Consider the following 23,234-nt stretch of genomic DNA (forward strand, 5'->3'; position numbering starts at 1 on the left):
TACACTATATAAAGTCCATAAAGTGACATGTGCTATGAATGATACACTATATAAAGTCCATAAAGTAACATGTGCTATGATACACTATATAAAGTCCATAAAGTGATGTGCTATGATACACTATATAAAGTCCGTAAAGTGACAAAGTCCATAAAGTGACATGTGCTATAATACACTATAAAAAGTCCATAAAGTGACATATGCTATGATACACTATAAAAAGTCCATAAAGTGACATATGCTATGATACGCTATATAAAGTCCATAAAGTGACATGTGTTATGATAAACTATAAAAAGTCCATAAAGTGGCATGTGCTATGATACACTATATAAAGTCCATAAAGTGACATGTGCTATGATACACTATAAAAAGTCCATAAAGTGACATATGCTATGATACGCTATATAAAGTCCATAAAGTGACATGTGTTATGATAAACTATAAAAAGTCCATAAAGTGGCATGTGCTATGATACACTATATAAAGTCCATAAAGTGATGTGCTATGATACACTATAAAAAGCCCATAAAGTGACATATGCTATGATACACTATATAAAGTCCATAAAGTGACATGTGCTATGATACACTATAAAAAGTCCATAAAGTGGCATGTGCTATTATACACTATATATAGTCCATAAAGTGACATGTGCTATGATACACTATAAAAAGTCCATGAGGTGACATTTGCTATGATACACAATAAAAAGTCCATGAAGTGGCATGTGCTATGATACACTATAAAAAGTCTGTAAAGTGACACGTGCTATGATACACTATAAAAAGTCTGTAAAGTGACATATGCTATGATACACTATATAAAGTCCATAAAGTGGCAAAGTCCATAAAGTGACATGTGCTATAATACACTATAAAAAGTCCATAAAGTGACATATGCTATGATACACTATATAAAGTCCATAAAGTGACATATGCTATATAAAGTCCATAAAGTGACATGTGCTATGATACACTATAAAAAGTCCATAAAGTGACATATGCTATGATACGCTATATAAAGTCCATAAAGTGACATGTGTTATGATAAACTATAAAAAGTCCATAAAGTGGCATGTGCTATGATACACTATATAAAGTCCATAAAGTGACATATGCTATAATACACTATATAAAGTCCATAAAGTGACATGTGCTATGATACACTATATAAAGTCCATAAAGTGACATGTGCTATGATACACTATAAAAAGTCCATGAGGTGACATTTGCTATGATACACAATAAAAAGTCCATGAAGTGGCATGTGCTATGATACACTATAAAAAGTCTGTAAAGTGACATGTGCTATGATACACTATAAAAAGTCTGTAAAGTGACATGTGCTATGATACACTATAAAAAGTCTGTAAAGTGACATGTGCTATGATACACTATAAAAAGTCTATAAAGTGACATATGCTATGATACACTATATAAAGTCCATAAAGTGACATGTGCTATGATACACTATATAAAGTCCATAAAGTGACATGTGCTATGATACACTATATAAAGTCCATAAAGTGATGTGCTATGATACACTATATAAAGTCCGTAAAGTGACAAAGTCCATAAAGTGACATGTGCTATAATACACTATAAAAAGTCCGTAAAGTGACATATGCTATGATACACTATATAAAGTCCATAAAGTGACATGTGTTATGATAAACTATAAAAAGTCCATAAAGTGGCATGTGCTATGATACACTATATAAAGTCCATAAAGTGACATATGCTATAATACACTATATAAAGTCCATAAAGTGATGTGCTATGATACACTATAAAAAGTCCATGAGGTGACATTTGCTATGATACACAATAAAAAGTCCATGAAGTGGCATGTGCTATGATACACTATAAAAAGTCTGTAAAGTGACACGTGCTATGATACACTATAAAAAGTCTGTAAAGTGACACGTGCTATGATACACTATAAAAAGTCTGTAAAGTGACATGTGCTATGATAAACTATAAAAAGTCTATAAAGTGACATATGCTATGATACACTATAAAAAGTCCATAAAGTGACATGTGCTAAAAGACAAAAAAAATGAATCCATAATGCAATATTGATTGAGTTTCATAAATCCTGTGTGCTGGTGGTTTTCACACATGCTCCCCCTTCTCCATCTCACTCCCCAGAATTTCTCCCATTAGGGGGTAAATTAGCATTCATAGCACTTTGTGGCTGTACACAATTTCTAGACACAGGACTGTCTCGACTTCTCCTATGATCTCCTGTCCTAGACTCCTCACATGCAGAGACAACAACAAATGGGCCCCATAGTGTAAATCCATTTTACCATTTATTTCAATATTAGTTTATATTGTATCATAGCACATGTCATTTTTCACGGATGCTAAGGAATATTGTAAGCAAAGCGCAGTGTGTTATGCATAGTTTGATGATCTCAGTGATTCTTTAATTTGCTCACCAATACTGCAATTACCAATACTGCAATCATATATTCATTAAGAAGTTTTTTTTATATATTTATTTATCATCAGATTTCAATTGCTTATTTGCACATTAAACCACGTCACCTAGCACGCCAATTGCAGGCACATCTAAAGGGATACACACCACAAGCAGCACCATACCAACTCCTTTTAATGAAATATTTCTATATATTTATATTATGACAATACAGTGACAACACTAGTGGGGCGGAGAAACGAACGTGTGGCATCTTTTATGCCTGCTGATGCCACTGTCGGTAATGGTTACCCAGGGGTTTCAATGCTTTTTATTGTCCTGAATTATGTGAGTATCTTGTGGTGTTTTTAACAATAAACATGTACTAGCAGTATTCCCGCTATGTGCGGCCTATGTTCCTTTCTCTCTATAACTATAACGGCTGTTTGAGTTGGATCCGTTGTGGCGTTGGTATTGGAGAATATCATATGTAAAAACCCAGTGGATCATACTGATCCCATTTAGGGACACCCCAAGGGGTCCAATATTTCTCATGTGTGTTTGATCTCTGTAATTGGGGATCATGACAATCTGGTAAAAGGCTTGATTACGGTGGAAGACACATGTATGGTGGAATTTCTTAACAATTCATGTGGTTTGCCACCCAGTGGGATAACACATTATCTTGAAAATAATTAGATACACCTTCATTCCACTAAATGCTTTCATTGCTTTTGGCACATGGACTTATTTCCATATTGAACATTCTGTACTGTTCAATTCAATGTTTGAGTGTACATTGATACGTTTTCAGTATTTCATTTCTTGCATAGTAACCAGAAATGCTACATTCTAGTCTCTCTGCTCTAATACAACTTCATTTTGCATACTTAATTTTACATTATTTTGTAGACACTGAAAAAGATGTTCCAACGATAGTACATGGCACACCAATAAGTGACAGAAGAAGTACGTTCCAGGCACACTTAGCTCCAGTGACAAGCCCTGCTCAGGTGAGTACGATAAGAAACGTTCTGTTTTTATTCTTTAGTCTTGAATCACGTTATTGCAATAGAACACTAATGCCATACAGACTTCATCTGTTGTTTCCTGAACAAAACATTGTCGATTCACAGTGCCATTTGTGTTATCATACAAGATTTTTTTAAATGTATCTCTTGATTGTTTTTGCACCAATTATTTCAATTCACAAATATCACATTGGATGGATGGATGGACAAAGGCACAGGTAAAGTCCCTGAATGCATCAGCACGCGAGTACCACATGGTACAGAGTTCAACAGGTGCTTATGGGAGGGATGAAAAGGGGGGGGGGGGGGTAAACAGATTTAAAAGATTAACAGTTGGAGGGAAGAGGCAGCTCCCCTACATACAGTGGATATAAAAAGTCTACACACCCCTGGTAAAATGTCAGCTTTCTGTGATGTAAAAAAATGAGACAAAGATAAATGATTTCAGAACTTTTTTCACCTTAAGACCCCATTCAGACTAGCGCAACTTGTCAGGCTCGGTCACTCGCCATTGATTAGCACAGGACCCGTTCTAATAGGAGCGACACAAGTCGCTCCGACTTAGAAAAAGGGTCCTGTACTACTTTGGGGCGCCCTGGGAGCGACTTGCATAGACTTCCATTATGTGAAGTCCCTGCAAGTTGCGCCGAAGTCGCGGTGCACGCTATGCACCGCAACTTCACAGGTCGCCCCTCGAAATCGGATCGCGCCAGTCTGAATGGGCTGTTAATGTGACCTATAAACTGTACAACTCAATTGAAAACTGACATTTTTTAGGGGGGAGGAAGTGAAAAAAAAAAAACTAAAATAATGTGATACCATGGAACACAGTGAAGACAGTCCTCATCAAGTGTTGAAAATATGGCACAACAGTGACATTACCAAGAACTCGACGTCCATCCAAAATTGATGGAAAGACAAGAAGAAAACTGGTCAGGGAGGCTCCCAAGAGGCCTACAGCAACATTAAAGGAGCTGCAGGAATATCTGACAAGTACTGGCTGTGTGGTACATGTGACAACAATCTCCCGTATTCTTCATATGTCTGGGCTATGGGGTAGAGTGGCAAGACGGAAGCCTTTTCTTACGAAGAAAAACATCCAAGCCCGGGTGAATTTTGCAAAAGCACATCTGAAGTCTCCCAAAAGCATGTGGGAAAATGTATTCTGGTCTGATGAAACCAAGGTTGAACTTTTTGACCATAATTTCAAAAGATATGTTTGTCGCAAAAACAACACTGCACATCACCAAAGGAACACCATACCCAGTGAAGCATGGTGGTGGCACCATCATGCTTTGGGGCTGTTTTTCTTCAGCTGGAACAGGGGCCTTAGTCAAGGTTTAAGGAATTATGAACAGTTCCAAATACCAGTTATTTACACAAAACCTTCAGGCTTCTGCTAGAAAGCAGAACATGAAGAGGAACTTCATCTTTCATCATGACAACAACCCAAAGCAAGCATCCCAATCCACATAGGAATGGCTTCCCCACAAGAAGATTACATTTTTGTAATGGTCCAGCCATAGCACAGACCTGAATCCAATAGAAAATCTGTGGGGTGATCTGAATAGGGCTGTGCACAGGTGATGCCCTCGCAATCTGACAAATTTGGAATGTTTTTGCAAAGAAGAGTGGGCAAATATTTCCAAGTCAAGATGTGCCATGCTGATAGACCCATATCCAGAAAGAGTGCTGTAACAAAATCAAAAGGTGCTTAAACAAAGTTTTTGTGCACACTTATGCAACCATATTATTTTAGTTTATTTTTACTTCCCTCCACCTAAAAGATTTTAGTTTGTTTTTCAATTGAGTCGTATAATTCTGAAATTATTTATATTTGTCTCAATTCTTTACATCACAGAAACTTGACATTTTACCAGGGGTGTGTAGACATATCCACTGTAGGTCCTGAGTAAACCTAGTGTGTGAAAACAGAAAAAAAGCAGGGGGTGCCTCTATCTGAGTGTGGAGTATTGGAAACCGCTATTTGGTAGTGATGAATAAATATAGAACTCACATTTGATGGAGGAAATATTGGCTTGTCATCAGACCTAAACCCTATTGAGCATCTGTGGGGCATCCTTAAGCGGAAGGTGGAGGAGCACAAGGTCTCCAACATCCACCAGCTCTGTGATGTCATCATGGAGGAGTGGAAGAGGACTTGTTGTGTTTACACAGGGCATGGATGCAAAAGATATAAGCACTTTTCAGAAACTGAAAAATGCAGGATGAACATTAGATGCCACTAGAGAAACGCTGATTTAATTTTACTTTGTGCTTTGAACTGCTAAAAAGCATGCACAATAAGTAAAACAAAACAACTGTTAGCAACAAGGATGGACGAATCTGGAAAATCACTCATTTTGTCCTATTTGATGCTCCTAGATATTTGCATGTTGATCTGTCTGATCAGCAGAAAATTATGCAAGACAAGAATCCAGGAAATTGTGTTTGATGAAGTATATGATTCTCAGCAAACTGGAGGAACTTAAATGCATCTGTTTAGAAGAAAGAAAACATTTTCAGTTTGTTGATCACCTAGTTTTTCAACGAATTAGTCCATCACTAGTTGGGAAATGGTGTCATGAAAAATAATTGTTTGGAGACTTAAAAACCACCGGGGTTACAGTGGCTATGCTTGCTATACACCCAGGCTGTTTTAAGGCCCATTCACTGTGCTGTATGTTTTTCTGTGTGTTGTGGCATGCTGGGTAAAGCAGACCATTTTTTTTTTTTTTTTGGAAGAATAAATTGAAGACTATGGCACATTGACAATAAAAAGTAAAATAAGTACGGTATAATACTGCAGTAACAGCGTTACAGTTAGTGAGAACAGTAGTCGTCCACTAAGACAGGCAAACGGCACAAATACGGGTGGTGGGACAATTGTGCGAGAAAACAGAAAGAGCAGCCGCCAACTATGGACTCAAGCATCTACTTCACCTGCATCTAAATAGGGGAAGAGAAGAGTTTCAGGCTCTGCACCATCACAGACTCTACCTTATTACGAAGAATGTTTTGTTGCACGGTAGAAAAGCACCTGCAGAGGTCTGACATGGTGGTACGTTAAGTGTTTTTTTTCTAAAATGCACGCAAAATTAGGGCACTCTGCATTTTGATTGCAATCACATTAAAGGACACTATAGGGTAGATTTACTAAAACTGGTGCACGCTTAATTTGGTGCAACTGTGCCTAGTAACCAATCAGATTCTAACTTCAGCTTGTTCAATTAAGCTTTCACAATAAAGCCTGGAAGCTGATTGGTTACTATTCACAGCTGCACTAGATTCTGTCTGCTTAAGTTTTAGTAAATGTCCCCCCTATGTGTTGTGATGCCCTGTGGTGCGTTGTAGAGGTGCTTTGGGGTGCCATCGACCATGAATAACACTGCAGCCCTCTATGTGTTACAGCATGTTGGATAATGTGAATAGGTCCTATAGAAAGAACATAAAGGAGCAACTGTCTATAGCAGTGATGGTGAACCTTGGCACTCCAGATGTTTTGGAACTACATTTCCCATGATCCTCATGCACTCTGCAGTGTAGTTGAGCACCATGGGAAATGTAGTTCCAAAACATCTGGGGTGCCAAGGTTTACCATCACTGGCCTATAGCAACCATTTTTTCTTCATTTGAAAAATGGAGTCCAGACCAGCTGTGTCTGCATCAGTGTGTTGGAAGTCTTATGAGGCATCAAGGCCACTGCAGTGCTGATAGAATGGGAGCACCATTGGGCACCCTGTTTATTGCAGCAGCAGGAGCCATACTTTTCACATTATGATAAGTAATGGCCATGGCTAATATATGTCAATGCAGATTACTGAGGCTAATCCATATTTTTATGTTCATGTCTTTTAAATGTAGGTGAAGCAAGTACTGAACAAACTTTATGAAAACAAAAAAATTGCAAGTGCAACTCACAACATATATTCATACAGGTTTGTTGTTACATTTATACTTAGTCTGTATTAATATTTCTCACTCACTGTACTGTAAATCGAGTTTACAGAGCCAAAAGTGAATGTAAAGGAAAAAATGTTATTTACAAAAAATAACAAACATGTTATACTTACCTTCTCTGTGCAGTGTTTTTGCACAGAGCAGCCCTGATCCTCCTATTCTCGGGTCCCTAACCGGGTCTCTGGGCCCCTCCTTCTTGGCTAGTGCCCCCATAGCAAGCCGCTTGCTGTGGGGGCACTCGTGCATGTTGTGTAGAAATATCAGATTGGCAAATTCAGAAAAGGGAATCCCTTGCGTAATCAATGCACTTTTTGGTAAAAGTTTACTAAATTGCTCCATGTTTTCATACTTCTTATCATAAACCGGTATGTAAACATCAGTTCAGAACAATCATTGCACAGTGAATTTCTGTTTAAAATACACATACCACCTGATTGTTGAGGACAGAAAATAAAGGAGTTTTTAGTGGATATAAATACTGATTAATGTGAACATAGTAACAATTCCACACCTCCGGAATGATTGTGAATCCAACCTTTATTTTTAAATAGTAGAGGGTTATAGAGCATTTATAAGGAATATACAGAATACAGAAGATATAAGGCTCCATGCACACTAAGCTTAAAAAAAATGCTCATATAGAGCGTTTTTGTACACATTTAGGTGCGTTTAGAAATGTTTAAAATTTTTTTTGCCAGAAAATTCCAATCAAATATGTAAACCACAAGGGTTTTTTTTTCCTGCCTCTAAACGCTAAGTTTTTAAAATTTGCCTCTAATCGTCCTAATGTGCATGGACACATAGGATAACATTGAGCTGCTCCTACAGGCAAAACACAAAACACCTGTAGAAGCAGCAATTTTTAAGCCAGTGTGCATGGACCCTAAATGTAAAGTGGGACATGCAACTGATTATACAACGACACTAATTGATGCCAGAACAAATATAACACACAGCCCAAACTCCTTTCAGTATTCGGTTTGGTAAAGGAATGGGCAGGGTACAAATTTACAGGCTATTGAGGTATGAGAATGTATTCTCTGTCTGTTTAAGCAGGTATTTTCTTATCTACAGGATATACTCCAAAAAGACAAACAGTTTTATTCAAGACTGTGAGGATGATGGAGAAACAGCGGCTGGTAAACGTCTTTTACATCTTATGCAGGTATGTAGAATTCCATTGATGTATGTGATGTTTAAAATGAAATAGACTAATGCAGTGTGCTTATATACATTGGTGTAGAAAACCCAGGCACATAATCTATTCTTGTAATCTGCTAAGCAACACTGGGGTTGATTTACCGAAGGCAAATAGACTGTGCAATTTACAAGTGCATTTGCACTAATTTTTCCCATAGCTTAGTAAATGTGGTAAGTCTTTGCCGATTTTCATCATCCAATCACGTGCAAGCAAAAAAATTCATTTTTTTTTTCACTTGCAACTGATTGGGTATTCATCACAAAATAAAGCTTCACCACCATTACTAAGCTCAGAGGAAAATGAGTGCAACTGTACTTGGAATGTGCACAGACTATTTGTCTTTAGTAAATAAACCCCACTCTCTACTAGTATGTATTGTGCACATACCAGAAACCCTAAGGCTGGGTTCACACTTGATTCACATGGTCATAGCAGGGGTCCGGGGCGTCCCTGTTCTCCGTTTCAGGGACGAATCGGGCCTGAATTCAAACCTGAAACAGAACCAAATGAACAGAACCCCTGTGCCATTCGCTCCGCAGCCGCCCCCGGAGATGTGTGAATCGGCTCCATTGAGATCCAGTCACACTCTCCTGTCATGCGAATTGGATGCAGGGAAAACCGCATCCAATTCACATAAGTGTAAACCCAGCCTAACAGTTAATTATTTACAACTATAGAGAGAACCTTGTAGTGGATTTTGAGTCTATATGAGTGTCTAGCACTGAAATTCCCATATTGTATGAGCACCTGTTTGCCTAGAGTTGCTTAGAGCTGATCAGGACATTGGTTATAGAAAAAGAAATAGCCACCATCCAGAATTCCAGTTGCCTTTAGATTTCTTTTAATTCCAAAATGTTACAAATGATGACACCAAAGACACCAACATGAAGTCACGTAGACGCGTTTCACACATACATCTTGTGAGCACAAGAGCACAAGATGTACGTGTGAAACGCGTCTACGTGACTTCATGTTGGTGTCTTTGGTGTCATCATTTGTAACATTTTGGAATTAAAAGAAATCTAAAGGCAACTGGAATTCTGGATGTGTGGCTATTTCTTTTTCTACAAGTTTTCTACGGAGGCGGGACGGGGTCAGCACTCTATGGGATACTCCATCTCCCAGCTATCACCACACACCTGGAGCAGCGTTCTCTCTCTTCAGGACATTGGTTAGTTGCTTTACTAAGTATTCCCTACACTATACGCAGGTACATAAAGTGTAGAGAATTGTGGGCAGCGAGGGCCATGCTCTTTGTCCATCAAGGGCGTATGTGTTTTTGTGTACAGTAATAGTAACTATTGCACAGAGCAGGTAAGTATGACTTATTTGTAATTTACAAAAACAAAAAAATCTGCCTTTTATTATCATTCAAATATTCAATCAAAAGTGCAAAAAGGTTATTATAAAAAAATTGTTGAAATGTTCTACTGTAGAACAGTTTGCACTCTGTCCTGACTTTGATGTCTCAGGTTTTATCTAGTAGTAACAGATGACAAATTATGTATCTGAATGTTTTTGTCTTTTGTAGATTTTAGATGCGAAGGATGTAATGGTGGTAGTATCACGGTGGTACGGAGGCATTCTTCTTGGGCCTGATCGCTTCAAGCATATAAATAACTGTGCCCGAAATATACTAGTGGAACATAGCTACTCTTCCTCTGCAGTAAGTTTGCACTATATCCTGGTAGATTCAAATTTTCCACATGTATGGGCTCAAATGAGTGTCTTGCCTGTCTCTCACAAATAAACAAGGAGGAGACACACCTTAAGGCCCCTTGGACACCTGTAAGACCTAAAAGTCATGCGACTTTGATGCCACTTGAAGCGATGCCTGTGAGGTCTATGGACTTTAAGTCACACCAAAGTCGGACCAAAGTAGTGCAGGGAGAATAGAAAAAGAAAAAGTGCTTGCAGTCTGGGGTCCCTGGCTCACATTCATGCATGCAATTGCTGGGTTCAGTTTGGACAGGATCCATTTGACCTACCAGCTTGTCTTTTGGGGTGTGGTAGGGGACTAGAGTGCCCCGAGGAGACCAACGCGGGCACAGGGAGAGCATGCAAGCTCCAGGCAGGTAGTGTTGTGGTTGGGATTCACAGGAAAGTGCTAACCTTTACACCATTGTGCTTTTAGTTATAAAAAGGTTTCTCTATCGCTCATTGACAGACGTAGTCTTCTTGATTCTCAAGAGCTGGGTTATGTTGTCTCCGCAGGAGTAGGACTAGGCAGAAAGACAAAACGTTCTGGCTCCACCTCAGGGGCAGTCCCTGAGGGTATATCCTCCCTCTCTCTGCTACAGGGAATCAGTTTTTTTCTGTCTAGTCAGGAGTAAGGACCTAAGTTCCTTGCTGGGATCTTTTGGTCCTGGCAAGACTTTTTTCTTTAGAAAAAGACATTTTTTAGGTAGTTTTTCTCCAGTGTTTTTCCTGTGAGATCTTCAAGCAAAAACGCCGGACTGGGCGACACTTGTGGTCACCCCAGCCGGCCTACGAGCGCGCGCAGACCATTGCATTGCGCTTGGTCGGCCGCGACACATTCAAGTAAGTATGCGGGGCCGGGCGACGGGCTGGATGTTGAGATCCAGTGGTCACCCCGGTTTCTGCCTACGAGCGCGTGCAGAACAGAGCTCCGCGCTGGGTCGGCCGCGACGGAGTCCCAGTGGAGGGACTGACCTTGCGAGTTAAAAGTCTTGCTTGGACGCCAGGAACCAGAGAGTCGAGGCGTCCGGAGTGGTCCACAACCCCCCACCCCGGTGGAGAGGGTATTGTGAAGAGAGGGTGCCTGTCGGTTTGGTATGGTGAGTAAACGTTCCCTTTTTTCTTTCCTCGTTATGAGGCAGTATGAATTATGGGCCCCTCCATACATTGTCAGTATATATCTGATACTAAAAAGTCCCCCTTGTAAATTCAGATGTGTTTGTGGGAAGTGGACTTGGTTTGAGAGCTAACACTCTACCCAGCAGACTGTAACATTACAGCAGACATAGGAGGTATAATCCTACCTTTATTTGTAGTGTATCTCCTGTAGATCCATATATCGCCACTTAGCAGAGATGCAGGTGGATGTGCTGGGAAAACGATTTCGGCGGTCCGCCGCCATTTTGCCGTAGACCAGGTGCATGTATGTCCTCAGGTCACGGCGGCCGCCATGTTTTTGGAGTCTTATGTCTCTTGTATGGGGGCGGCCATGTTTCATGAGCCCAGCTACCTCGTGGAGAGCTGGGAACGCCGGAAGGCGTACACAGGGGGCGGAGCCACGTCCTTCTACCCGGGAAAAAGCAACAGCTCCTTCCAGTCTGTAAAAGACAGACGCTGACTGCAGTTGGTTGGAAACTTCACTGCATCGGTTGGTGAGCCTTGGGGGTCCCTCTCTCTCTCTGTGAGGATCGAGAAGCAGGTACTCTGAGGGGCGCTATTGCGCTAGGGGGAGACACACAAAAAAAAAAAAAAAAAGAAAGTTTTTTTGTTTTGCTGGCAAAGGTGTCCTGAATTAACATGGACCCTGCCACTCATGTATCTCCTCCGGATCCCCTCGAGGGGTCTGCAGGATCCTCCAGCACCCCACTGACGATTGAATCATTGTCAGCTATTATGGAAACTTTTGTGTCCCGGGTGGAAGTGGCTTGTCAGGGACAGGGCGCAAGAAAGCGACCCCCGCCTAACCCCTTATTATCTGAAACCTCGGATTCAGACTCTGAGCCTATTTCTGCAGTTGCAGGTACTTCATCTGGGATTGGTGTCTCGGGTACTGTCTCTTCAGACAGCGAGGAGGATGTTTCGGCATCAGCCATAGCCAGAGAGGAAGCGTTGGTAAACGCACTCATTGTATCTGTTCAAGAAACGTTAAGATTACAGGGTATTCCATCGGAAATAGCTGAAACTGAAATCCCTTTTGGGACTAAAAAACGCATCAAAGTGGCGAAGGTTTTTCCATTGCCCAAATGTTTTGGCAATCCAATCGAAGAAGAATGGCGTCTGCCAAAACGCACTTTTACTATTTCTAAACGCATTAACAGGCGTTATCCGTTTGAGGAAACCCTCATTAAGAAATGGACAGAACCACCTGTGGTGGATTCACCAATTGCTAGATTGAATAAAGCCACGGTTATTCCTCTAGAAGAAGCTCCGTCTTTTAAAGATCCAGTGGATCGCAAGATAGAAGCTATGTCTCGCACCATGTTTTCCTTGATTGGATCAGCTTTCAGACCTATAATAGCTATTGGTCTGGTTTCGCAGGCTGTAACTGAATGGACCAAGTGGTTACGCCGGGACTTAGAAGAGGTCCCTCAGGCGGTATCAGATTTGTTGGAACAAATGATACAGGGGTTACAGTTTGTGTGTGATGCGGCGTTAGACGCCACTCCATTATTGGCGCGAGCATCAGTCTCAGCAGTGGTTCTCAGGCGTACACTGTGGCTAAAAGGTTGGTTAGCCGACCAAAGTTCCAAAAAAGCATTGGCTAATATCCCCTTTTTAGGAGAGCATCTATTTGGAGCCAACTTAGATGAGATCATTAAGGATCTCACGGGTGGAAAGAGCACCTTTTTACCGCAAAATTTTAAAGGTAAAGGAACTCGTCAAAGACGAGGGCCTTCTTTTTCTGCTCACAAGAGGTTTTTTCGTCCCGCGGGTGAAAAAATTAAGTCCTCCAAAGCTCCTTCAGGAGGCGTCAGGGGTCGTTGGTCGGGCAAGCAAAAGCCCGCCCCCTCCAGACCTGAAGATAAACCGTCCAAAGCCTGAAGGTGCGCCTTCGCCGGTTCCCGGATCCATGGCTTTCCAGAATCCCGGACAAGTGGGTTTGCGAAGTCATAAGGTCAGGGTACAAGATCGAGTTTCGATCTCTCCCACCGGCGCGATTCTTCCCTTCCAATATTCGACTATCCCCGGATCGTTTAGAAGATCTGCGGAGAGCAGTCACAGATTTACTACAACAAGGAGTGGTAGTCCACGTTCCTTGGACAGAACGGTTTCAAGGGTTTTATTCAAACCTATTTACAATACCCAGGAAAGAGGGCAAAGTGTGTCCAATTCTGGACTTAAGGGCACTCAATTCGCACAGTAGCAGCCTTCCTGCATCCAGGGGATGTCCTAGCGTCCATAGACATCAAGGACGCATATCTTCACATTCCCATTTTCGCAGGACATCAGCGGTTTCTACGCTTTTCCGTAGAAGAGAACCACTATCAGTTTGTGGCGTTACCTTTCGGTCTCGCCACGGCTCCGCGGGTCTTCACGAAGGTGTTGGCCCGAATGTTGGCACTTCTGCGCCAAAGAGGCATATCGATTCTTGGTTACCTAGACGATCTTCTGCTTCATGCAGAGTCTCCTTAGACCTTGCTACAAAACATAGAAATTACTATGATTTCTTTACAGGAATTCGGGTGGCTGGTGAACCAGCAAAAGTCATTTCTGGTTCCCACCCAGAGGCTCGAATATCTGGGTCTAATTCTAGACACAGTCAGGACAAGAGTTTTCCTTCCGGTAGGGAAACTCCGAAAGATTCAATCAGCAGTCCAGTTGTTACTGTCCAACAGCTGGTCTTCCCTTCGGACTTGCATGAGGGTTCTGGGGTTGATAGTGGCTTCCTTCAAAGCAGTCCCATTTGCCCAGTCCCATACCCGAATTCTTCAGCAAGAGATTCTTCTCAGATGGAATCGGAATCCGGAATCCCTGGACAATCAGATCCGATTGAGCAAACAGACCAGAGAGTCTCTGGTCTGGTGGCTTCGGTCTCCGATGCTCAGCCAGGGAAAGTCATTTCTGCCAATATATTAGACGATAGTGACCACGGATGCCAGTCTATCCGGATGGGGAGGAATTCTCGGTCAGTTAACTGTCCAGGGACTTTGGTCCCCGGAAGAATCCAGGTTACCGATAAATGTATTGGAACTGAGAGCGATCAGACTTTGTCTGATTCACTGGACCGAGCAGCTCCAGGGCAGCCCGGTTCGGATCCAGTCGGACAATGCCACGGCCGTGGCTTATGTCAATCACCAGGGGGGCACCAAGAGTGCTCGAGCGGCCAAAGAAGTGGCTTGCATTCTTCGCTGGGCGGAACGATTTGTTCCAGCGATATCTGCGGTGTTCATTCCGGGGGTGGAAAATTGGCAGGCAGATTATCTCAGCCGTCAGACTCTGGATCAGGGGGAATGGTCTCTCCATCCAGACGTTTTCCACCAGTTGTGCCTACGGTGGGGCACCCCGGATGTGGATCTGTTGGCATCACGATTCAACAGGAAAGTTCAGAGATTCGTGGCTCGCTCCCGCGATCCTCTAGCAGAGACCGCAGACGCACTGATCGCCCCGTGGGGGCAATACCAGCTAATGTATGCCTTCCCTCCTCTCGCGTTACTGCCAAGACTTCTTCGCAGGATAGAGGAGGAAGGAATTCCAGTAATTCTGGTAGCTCCGGACTGGCCTCGTCGAGCTTGGTACGCCGACGTGGTCAGACTGGTGGCGGACGTCCCGTGGAGACTTCCTCTCAGGGAGGACCTACTGTCTCAGGGACCGATCTTCCATCCTGCTTTACGATCGCTGGCTTTAACGGCCTGGCTATTGAGACCCAGGTGCTGAAGGACAAAGGTTTGTCAGCTTCAGTTATTCCTACTCTAGTTGAAGCAAGGAAAGCGACTTCCAGAAAGATTTATCATCGTACATGGAAGTCCTACATTGCATGGTGTGAACCTCTGGGGTTCCGTCCACGGTCTTATTCGATTAGTCGAATATTAGCTTTTCTGCAACAAGGGGTTGAGCAGAAACTGGCCTTGAGTACTATCAAGGGTCAGGTCTCAGCATTAGCTATCTTCTTTCAGAAGCCTTTGGCTACTCATTCCTTGGTGCGGAATTTCATCCAGGGGGTGCGACATCTGGCTCCGCCAGTGCGCGCGCCGTTACCACCCTGGGATCTTAATTTAGTGTTGTCGGTTCTTCAGAGACCTCCCTTTGAAGATATTAGGGAGATTCCTCTACCTACGTTGTCCCAGAAGGTGGCCTTCTTGATGGCTATTACTTCTGCACGCAGGGTGTCAGAACTGGCCGCATTATCTTGTCGTTCACCATATCTGGTGGTTCATAGAGATAAGGTGGTTCTTCGTCCGAATCCATCCTTCCTACCAAAAGTGGTTTCAGAATTTCATCTGAATGAAGAAATTGTGTTACCTTCTCTGTGTCCTAAGCCCAGTCATCCTCGGGAGTTTGCTTTACACTCCTTGGATGTGGTCCGGGCGATCAGGGTATACTTGAAAACGACAGACTCGTTTCGCAAGATGGATTCACTTTTTGTGATCCCGGATGGACCCAAAAAGGGGTTGCCTGCATCTGCCGCGACCATTTCCAGATGGATCAGACAGACGGTAGTACAGGCTTATTCTATTAAGGGTCGGGAGCCCCCGTTCCCTGTTAAGGCGCACTCCACTCGGGCGCTTAGTGCGTCATGGGCCTTTCGCCATCAGGCGTCAGTGGTCCAGGTGTGCAAGGCGGCTACCTGGTCGTCAGTGCATACCTTTACAAAACATTATAAAGTTGATGTAATGGCATCATCTGATGCCGTGTTTGGCCGCAAGGTTTTGCAGGCCGCCATTTGAGGAGACCAGTGGTCTGCCTCGAGGGTTTTTTTCCGTTGGAAATTTTTCTTTTGAGTCTCATTCTTTGTTTATAATGAGCCTTTAAAACTTCTAGTTTGGCACCGGTTGGGCCTTCTAGATTGGATTTGATTTTGTCAATCCCACCCCTCATTTGTGGCACTGCTTCTGGATGTCCCAGCTCTTGAGAATCAAGAAGACTACGTCTGTCAATGAGCGATAGAGAAAAATGGATTTTTGTAAGATCTTACCGTAAAATCCTTTTTCTCTTAAGCTCATTGACAGACGTAGTACCCGCCCCTCTATCATTGAGTTGGGTTGGGTTAAATTCTCTGTTACTGCTTTAGAACAGAACTGATTCCCTGTAGCAGAGAGAGGGAGGATATACCCTCAGGGACTGCCCCTAAGGTGGAGCCAGAACATTTTGTCTCTCTGCCTAGTCCTACTCCTGCGGAGACAACATAACCCAGCTCTTGAGAATCAAGAAGACTACGTCTGTCAATGAGCTTAAGAGAAAAGGATTTTACGGTAAGATCTTACAAAAATCCATTTTTTCCTATAAAACAAGCTTCCAAATATAGAATGTATTCCTTTAGTGGGTTCTCAGTATTTCTGATAAACGTTGCAAACCCCTATATAGACACACGCTATCTGAAGGTTTATTAACCATGGGGCACCTGTCATGTACCTGGTTGAGGCGAAGCTGATGGAAAGGCTTTCCCTTACACCTCCTGTCCTGTTTCTCCTGAAGGTGGTGACAGGATATAACAGGGCACAGAGTGGCACAAATGTCTGGTGGGAGATCCTGGACAGAAGGTACTTGCAGCAGGTGCCAAGCAGGTCTGTGGACTGGCCAGATGCGGATACACACCAACAGGTGCAGAACAGCAGGCATACTGGTGGACAAGCAGGTGCAGGTAAACCGCAACAGGTGCAGGACAGCAGACAGAAACCAAGCTGATGAGCAGGTGGAGGCAGAGTCTTGGGTGGTCAGGCAGGCAGAAGTCGGTAATGGCCAAGTAGCAGAGGTACAGTATCATATCCAGAGAAGAGTCAGAGCAAAGCCAGGGTCGGTATCAGGCGAGCAGAGAAGCCACCAGAACGGTAGGCAAAAGGTATCAGAAACGAGCAATATCAAACAGGCTAGGTATTCACTGGAACAAGCACAGGATCAGGTCACAGACAGTAGAAGCTGACGACCATTCCGCAATCTTCTGGTCTGTGGAGCCAGTTTAAATAGGCAAGAGGGCGCCACGTTTTTACGCATTCTCATCCTAATGCGTGTGCGCAGATACGTTAGTGAGTCAAGAATGACTAGTTGTTGCTCGAGAATTCTTATTAGCAAGTGCAAATCTTTGTGCATGACTATGCATTTGATTTCCCTGACCTTAAGCATTTGCCAATATTATTTTGGCAAAATACACATATTCCCTATTGTATATCCACTATTTAAGGCATGAAATCATATTGATAATGCAAGGAAACAGCGCAGATTTGGTGTAATAAACAATAAAGTGCTCAGCGTGACTGAATATGTATAAATAAATAGATATCAAAATTCAAACTCAATAATAAAATGATTAAAATTACAACACCCCGTGACGTGAATAAATAAATAAAGTTCATACAAATGTATTCATAAATCTCAAATAACAGTCCAAAATAACAGTCCAAAAAACTACGCTACTTGCTGAAGCACTGAAATATATTTTTTTGGACTGTTATTTTGGACTGTTATTTGAGATTTATGAATACATTTGTATGAACTTTATTTATTTATTCACGTCACGGGGTGTTGTAATTTTAAACATTTTATTATTGAGTTTGAATTTTGATATCTATTTATTTATACATATTCAGTCACGCTGAGCACTTTATTGTTTATTACACCAAATCTGCGCTGTTTCCTTGCATTATCATTTACAAATCCTTTTGATTTTTACGCACAGCAGCACTTTTGGAGGCACCTCACACATCACCATAGCGCAGCATTAACTTTTTGTTTTTCATGAAATCATATTGATAATGCACACATATACTTTATTGTGAAGGCCCTTTTATGTTAGTACGACTATAAACATGAGGTGAGAGCCATGTAGCCCTGGTTCACATTAATAAAAAGTACAGATTTCACACAGCATGATGTATGTGGCCTTCGCTAGTTCTCGGGTGCATAAGGGTTAATTTGAGTTTCCCTGCGCCTCCGCTGAACCCATGTGACATCTGCGTTTCACTCTTTGTTTTCCTGAGAATACGGAGCTTTGACTTCCACATTTTGGTCTTTACCAAGATGGCGGCCCGTGGAGGGAACATGACATGAATAGCAGCAGGAAGTGCTTGCTGGAACGTATTCCCGTCCCCGCATCCGGGTTTTTTGGTAAGGCGTGTGTTCAATACTGCAGAACCACGCTGAGTTTTTCCAGCGAACACCCCAGCGACTCCCACACTCGGATCTCACAGCAAATGAGCGCTCCACGTTCCTTCCCCCCCAATTGGGCCACTTGTATTGTTGTGGTAAATGCACATACAGCGATACAGGCGGTCCGCAGGTTACAAACAAGATGGGGACTGTAGGTTTGTTCTTAAGTTGAATTTGTTTGTAAGTCGGAACAGGTAAATTTTTTAAGTGTAGCTCAAGTAAAAAAAAGATGTTTTAATTTTTTTGGATATCATAAGGAAGGGTTGACACCCCTGTAATGTTTGTTTTGCTCTCTGTACCCCTGTTCAGAAGACTTCATCTCACTTTCTGTCCCTATGACAAATGTATTTTGAAAATTTTGGGTTGTTGTGGAAACAAGGATTGGTGATAAACCATCAGTTGAGACCCCTTTTTTCAGGAGAACTCTTACAGGAGTGAATTTCCCTTCCTATGGATAGATTTCCTCTCACTTCCTATTGTCTGCCTTTGTTTGTAAGTTGGAGATTTGTAACCCGGGGACCGCCAGTACTATGTTCACAATACAGTTAACATCACTGGATCCCCGAGCTCTTTTTGCTATTTAAAGAGGTTGCCAAACCCAGTGAAGAAAAGAAAAAAAAACACAACACAACACAAAGGCATAATGAGCTAGTATACATCGCATACTAGCTCATTATGAAATACTTACCTTAGAAAGACACAGCTGATGTGGCCGACATCTTCCCCGGTGTTTTTTCCGGGTTCGCGGGCTCCAGCGCTGTGATTGGCCGAAGCCACAATGTCACGGCAAAGTCCCTGAATAAACGGCACGGGCGGCCGTTCTTTCAGAGCGCATGCGCGGGTGATGTAATCGGCGCAGTGTACAGTAAATATCTCCTAAATGGTTCACATTTAGGATATATTTACAGTAGCTTTAGGTAAGCCTTATTATAGGCTTGCCTTTAGGTACAAACAAACAAGGGGAGTTTACTTCCTCTTTAATAATGGTAGTCATTCATCGCTAGCATTTGGAGTGTAGTACAGATGTGATGATTTTGACTGTTGGGGGTCCTGTATCATAATGCAGCATGTGCATTTGTCCTTCACTTGGTAGCTGCATATCTGCCTTGTGTGTGTTCTTGTAGTTTTGTGGTGTTCATGTGGTTGGTGGATTGGTGCACTTCACTTCATCTCTTAGCCCTCCCTCATTCCATCCCATTGGAGGTGCCATGGCTCTCACATCGTGGGTGTGTCTGTAGGGTATAAGTACTATGAATTAAGCCATTTTAAGCTAGGCTCTGAAGAAGGCCAGTCCCTCCAAACGTGTCAGCCTGAGGGGTCTCATCCAGGACTCCCCACTCCCAGGTTCAGTGATTCCAGCAACCGATGAGAGATAGCCACACATGTGGCCTGACAAGAGTGTTTTTAACTTATGTTTGTGAGTAGACCTCTTTCTGATTTTATTTCTATTTTTGAATAAATCTGTTGGATACTGCACTAGGCCAGTGCGCCCTCTTTTCTTTTTCTACTCTTACTCACTGTTAGGACGACCGCAGTCCTAGAGGGCAGAAAGGCATCTATGAGATTATCCATGATTTGAGCAGGCACCTGTAACACGACACAGTCTGCTGACTCTAGCGCAGGAGTGTATTGTTCTTTTCAAAGTAGTGCAGGGACTACTTTGAAGTTGCTGCGACTTGAAGTCGCACAGATATGAATATTACTCATTGGAAATCATGGGGTACAACTTGTCAGTCCCGAATCCCAGAACAAGTCGCACAAGTGTGAAAGGGGCCTTAAGGACTATTATGAGTGCAGTCGTTTTCAGTACAGAATCCAGACGAAATGCTGTGTAAAAACATCAAAGCAAAAAAGCAGGTGTTGTATACAGACAAAAGTCCAGAGGATATTATTTACATTTATACACATTCACAATTTCTAATATAATGAGGGTTTATGCATGTACCAGTGTGTATCTGACTATAGCCACCTACAGCCATTCCTGCCTATGGGTTGCTGTACTCAGCACCTTCCTGGGCAGGGCAAATATGTCAGTATTTACATTGCATGGGCTCTTGGCACTTATGTGCAGGAGTTATTATAAGTGCATGTGCACTTACAGTTTTTTCTTAGTCTGCCTGTAAATTCTCCCAATTACCCATTTAGCCTGTCAGTGAAGTATGCGGCACTGCTCCTGAATTCAGAGCAGAGTTGCCATTCATGTAGGTTGTATATGTTTACACTACAGTGGGGTGAGAAGATTTTTAAGGAGGTGTGACCATCAGCATTGTCCCTCTTCATTCACAAGCCAGTAGCTTGTCACTCAGCTCTTGGCCCCACCTAGTCCTGCCCACTGATTTCTGGTATGACAGCACCACCTCCGTTGCTAAACCCTCCCACTGTGAGATGCAGTGTCTGAAAGGGGAGTGTGTGAGACCCAAATGAAGGGGGATTTGGCTCAGTCAGGGAAAGTAAAGGCTGGTACACACAGGCTGAATATTGGTCAGTTCAACAGAAACTGGGAGACATTCGGCCTGTGTGTACAGCAGCTTGTCCAGCATCTGTCAAGAGGGCATGCTGGAAAATCAGCAGCCAATCGACATCGGATCAGCACTGATCGGTGTGTTCTGGCAGGGGGGCATTCCCCCTACCAGAACACAATAGCTCAGTAGACAGAACGCTGTACTAACTTTGGATAGTTAGTAAAGCAAGCTTTTCAGTTTATTCATTTTCTTTTGTTAGACCTTTTTCTTTCACCTGGTCTAAGCCAGTAACTTGCTTTCGGTCTTAGGGTGTCTCCACTACCAGTAGTGGAGCAAGACACTCCCTTGAACAACAGCATTGTCAGCCCGGAGAGAGGGTAGTGTTGGATGCACCAGCAAATGTATGTGGACATGCCTAACAAATTAAAGCCAACATTTAGCTAACCATTTCTAGGCAGCTACAGCAACAGCTTTTTTTTTACTTTGTGTATAAAGGTTTAAGTGAATAAAAGCTTACTGTTGTAAGCCCCCCCTAAGTGTTAAATGGTTTGTCTCAGCCCTCTAACAGACACTTTTGCTGGAAAGCTTGGTCTGTAAAAGGTAGTAAGTAGGCAGCTAAACAATAGTTGTAAGTTTTGTAGTGATCATTACATATGCAAAAAAAATTGTCTTTCTCTTATAAGATTTTATTACTATTCTCTTTTATTATTTCAGGATGAATCTTGTAAGCATGGAAAAAACAAAAGCAATTCCAAAGAAGGCAAGAAGAGAACAGAACATTGATCTACCAGAAATATTGGATGAAGGAATTTTTTAAAAGAGATCCTCACTAACTGACAAAAATGCCATGTTCAAATTTTAAAGAGGTTGTGACAAGCTGAGTACCCAAGTATAACTAGTGATTTTATCTGATTTATAACATCCCTGATTTGAGTCTACATTGTGGAAAGCAAATACATAATTGGGGAATAACTGCAAAGCGGCAAAACTATTATTATGGCCTTTTGAGAGGAAGCAAAGACAACCACACAGAAATGTTCCTATTACAGGGCTAGCCAGAATGTGGGCCAAGTCACTGTCGGCCCCAATACCCAGTTCTGGGTGGAGTAATTCCATTTCCACGTGAAAAAAACATTGGCATGAAATCTGTTAGTTGAAATGTGCACATAATTAGATAACGTATTTTCATTTCAGAACACCTAAATAAATAACTTTATTATAATAGCTCATGCCTGTGATTTTACCTGTAGGTAATTCTGACACAAGTAATATCTGTTGCCAATATCTAAATAAAGTATCAGGAGCAGTGGTGGTCAGTTTGAAAAAAAAAAAGAGGCCTCAAGTGTGGCCCCCAACAATTCCAGAGGGCCGCACAATAGCAGCATGTTTTTGCCCATTGAGGTGCATTGGATCAAGCTGGGCGGCCTATTCAAAGCTACTGAGCTGGAACATACAGTAGCTCAATGCATGAAAATTTTGGTGCTGCTGAATTTTTTGCACTGTGCAGCAATGCACAGTTAGGAGAAGGTTGGAGTAATTATCTTATCAGTGGCCACAATTATAACCCTCAGCATTGGTGTTAGTGGATGTAATCAAACACCTCAGCATTGGTGCTCAGTAGAAGTGTTATATAACACCTTCAACCAGAAGTGTAACTAGAACCTTCAGGGCCCCGGTTCAAGAAACCAAGAAGGGCCCCCCTTGACCTCCGGTCCAGTGGCCTTTCCTACTGATATTGGGGTCCTTTTCTCCCGTCACGGGCCCTTTATTATGGTCCTGCAGTGGGACCCCTTCCTGCCGTCTTGGGTAGGGTTGCCAACTTTTTTTTCAAGCCAAACCCGAAGACTTTAGCGGTAGACAGTAAATGTTATTTTTGTAGTATACGCTATACATATATTTTGTGATTAAATAACAATGCTAATTGTATATGTTTAATCAAAATTGTCCCCCCTTACATCAGAGTCCACAGAGTTTTCTTTTTACATCTGAACTTGCAGAGTTCCCATAAACTGTAAGGGGACTCTGCAGACTCTGATATAAGGGAGAACTCTGGGGACTGTAAGGATTTAAGGAAGAACAGTGAGAATTATTATGTAAGGGGGAACCCTGCAGACTCAGGCTTTTTTTTTCTGCCGAAACGTGCCAGAATCGAGT

The 23,234-nt window shown here is 42.4% G+C and overlaps 1 protein-coding gene across 1 annotated transcript in view; it reads left to right on the top strand.

Moving 5' to 3' along the window:
• IMPACT (impact RWD domain protein) overlaps positions 1-21,902 on the top strand; it is a 41,831-nt gene extending 19,929 nt beyond the window's left edge. The window contains exons 7-11 of the mRNA XM_082258677.1: positions 3,340-3,440; positions 7,323-7,396; positions 8,493-8,583; positions 10,151-10,285; positions 21,795-21,902. Of these exons, the coding sequence (XP_082114803.1) occupies positions 3,340-3,440; positions 7,323-7,396; positions 8,493-8,583; positions 10,151-10,285; positions 21,795-21,863 (470 nt within the window). The 3' untranslated portion in view covers positions 21,864-21,902. The remainder of the gene's footprint in view (positions 1-3,339; positions 3,441-7,322; positions 7,397-8,492; positions 8,584-10,150; positions 10,286-21,794) is intronic.
• The last annotated feature ends 1,332 nt before the right edge of the window (positions 21,903-23,234 follow it).

Source organism: Pelophylax lessonae (assembly GCF_965119305.1).
Source record: "Pelophylax lessonae genome assembly, chromosome: 5".
NCBI lineage: Eukaryota > Metazoa > Chordata > Amphibia > Anura > Ranidae > Pelophylax > Pelophylax lessonae.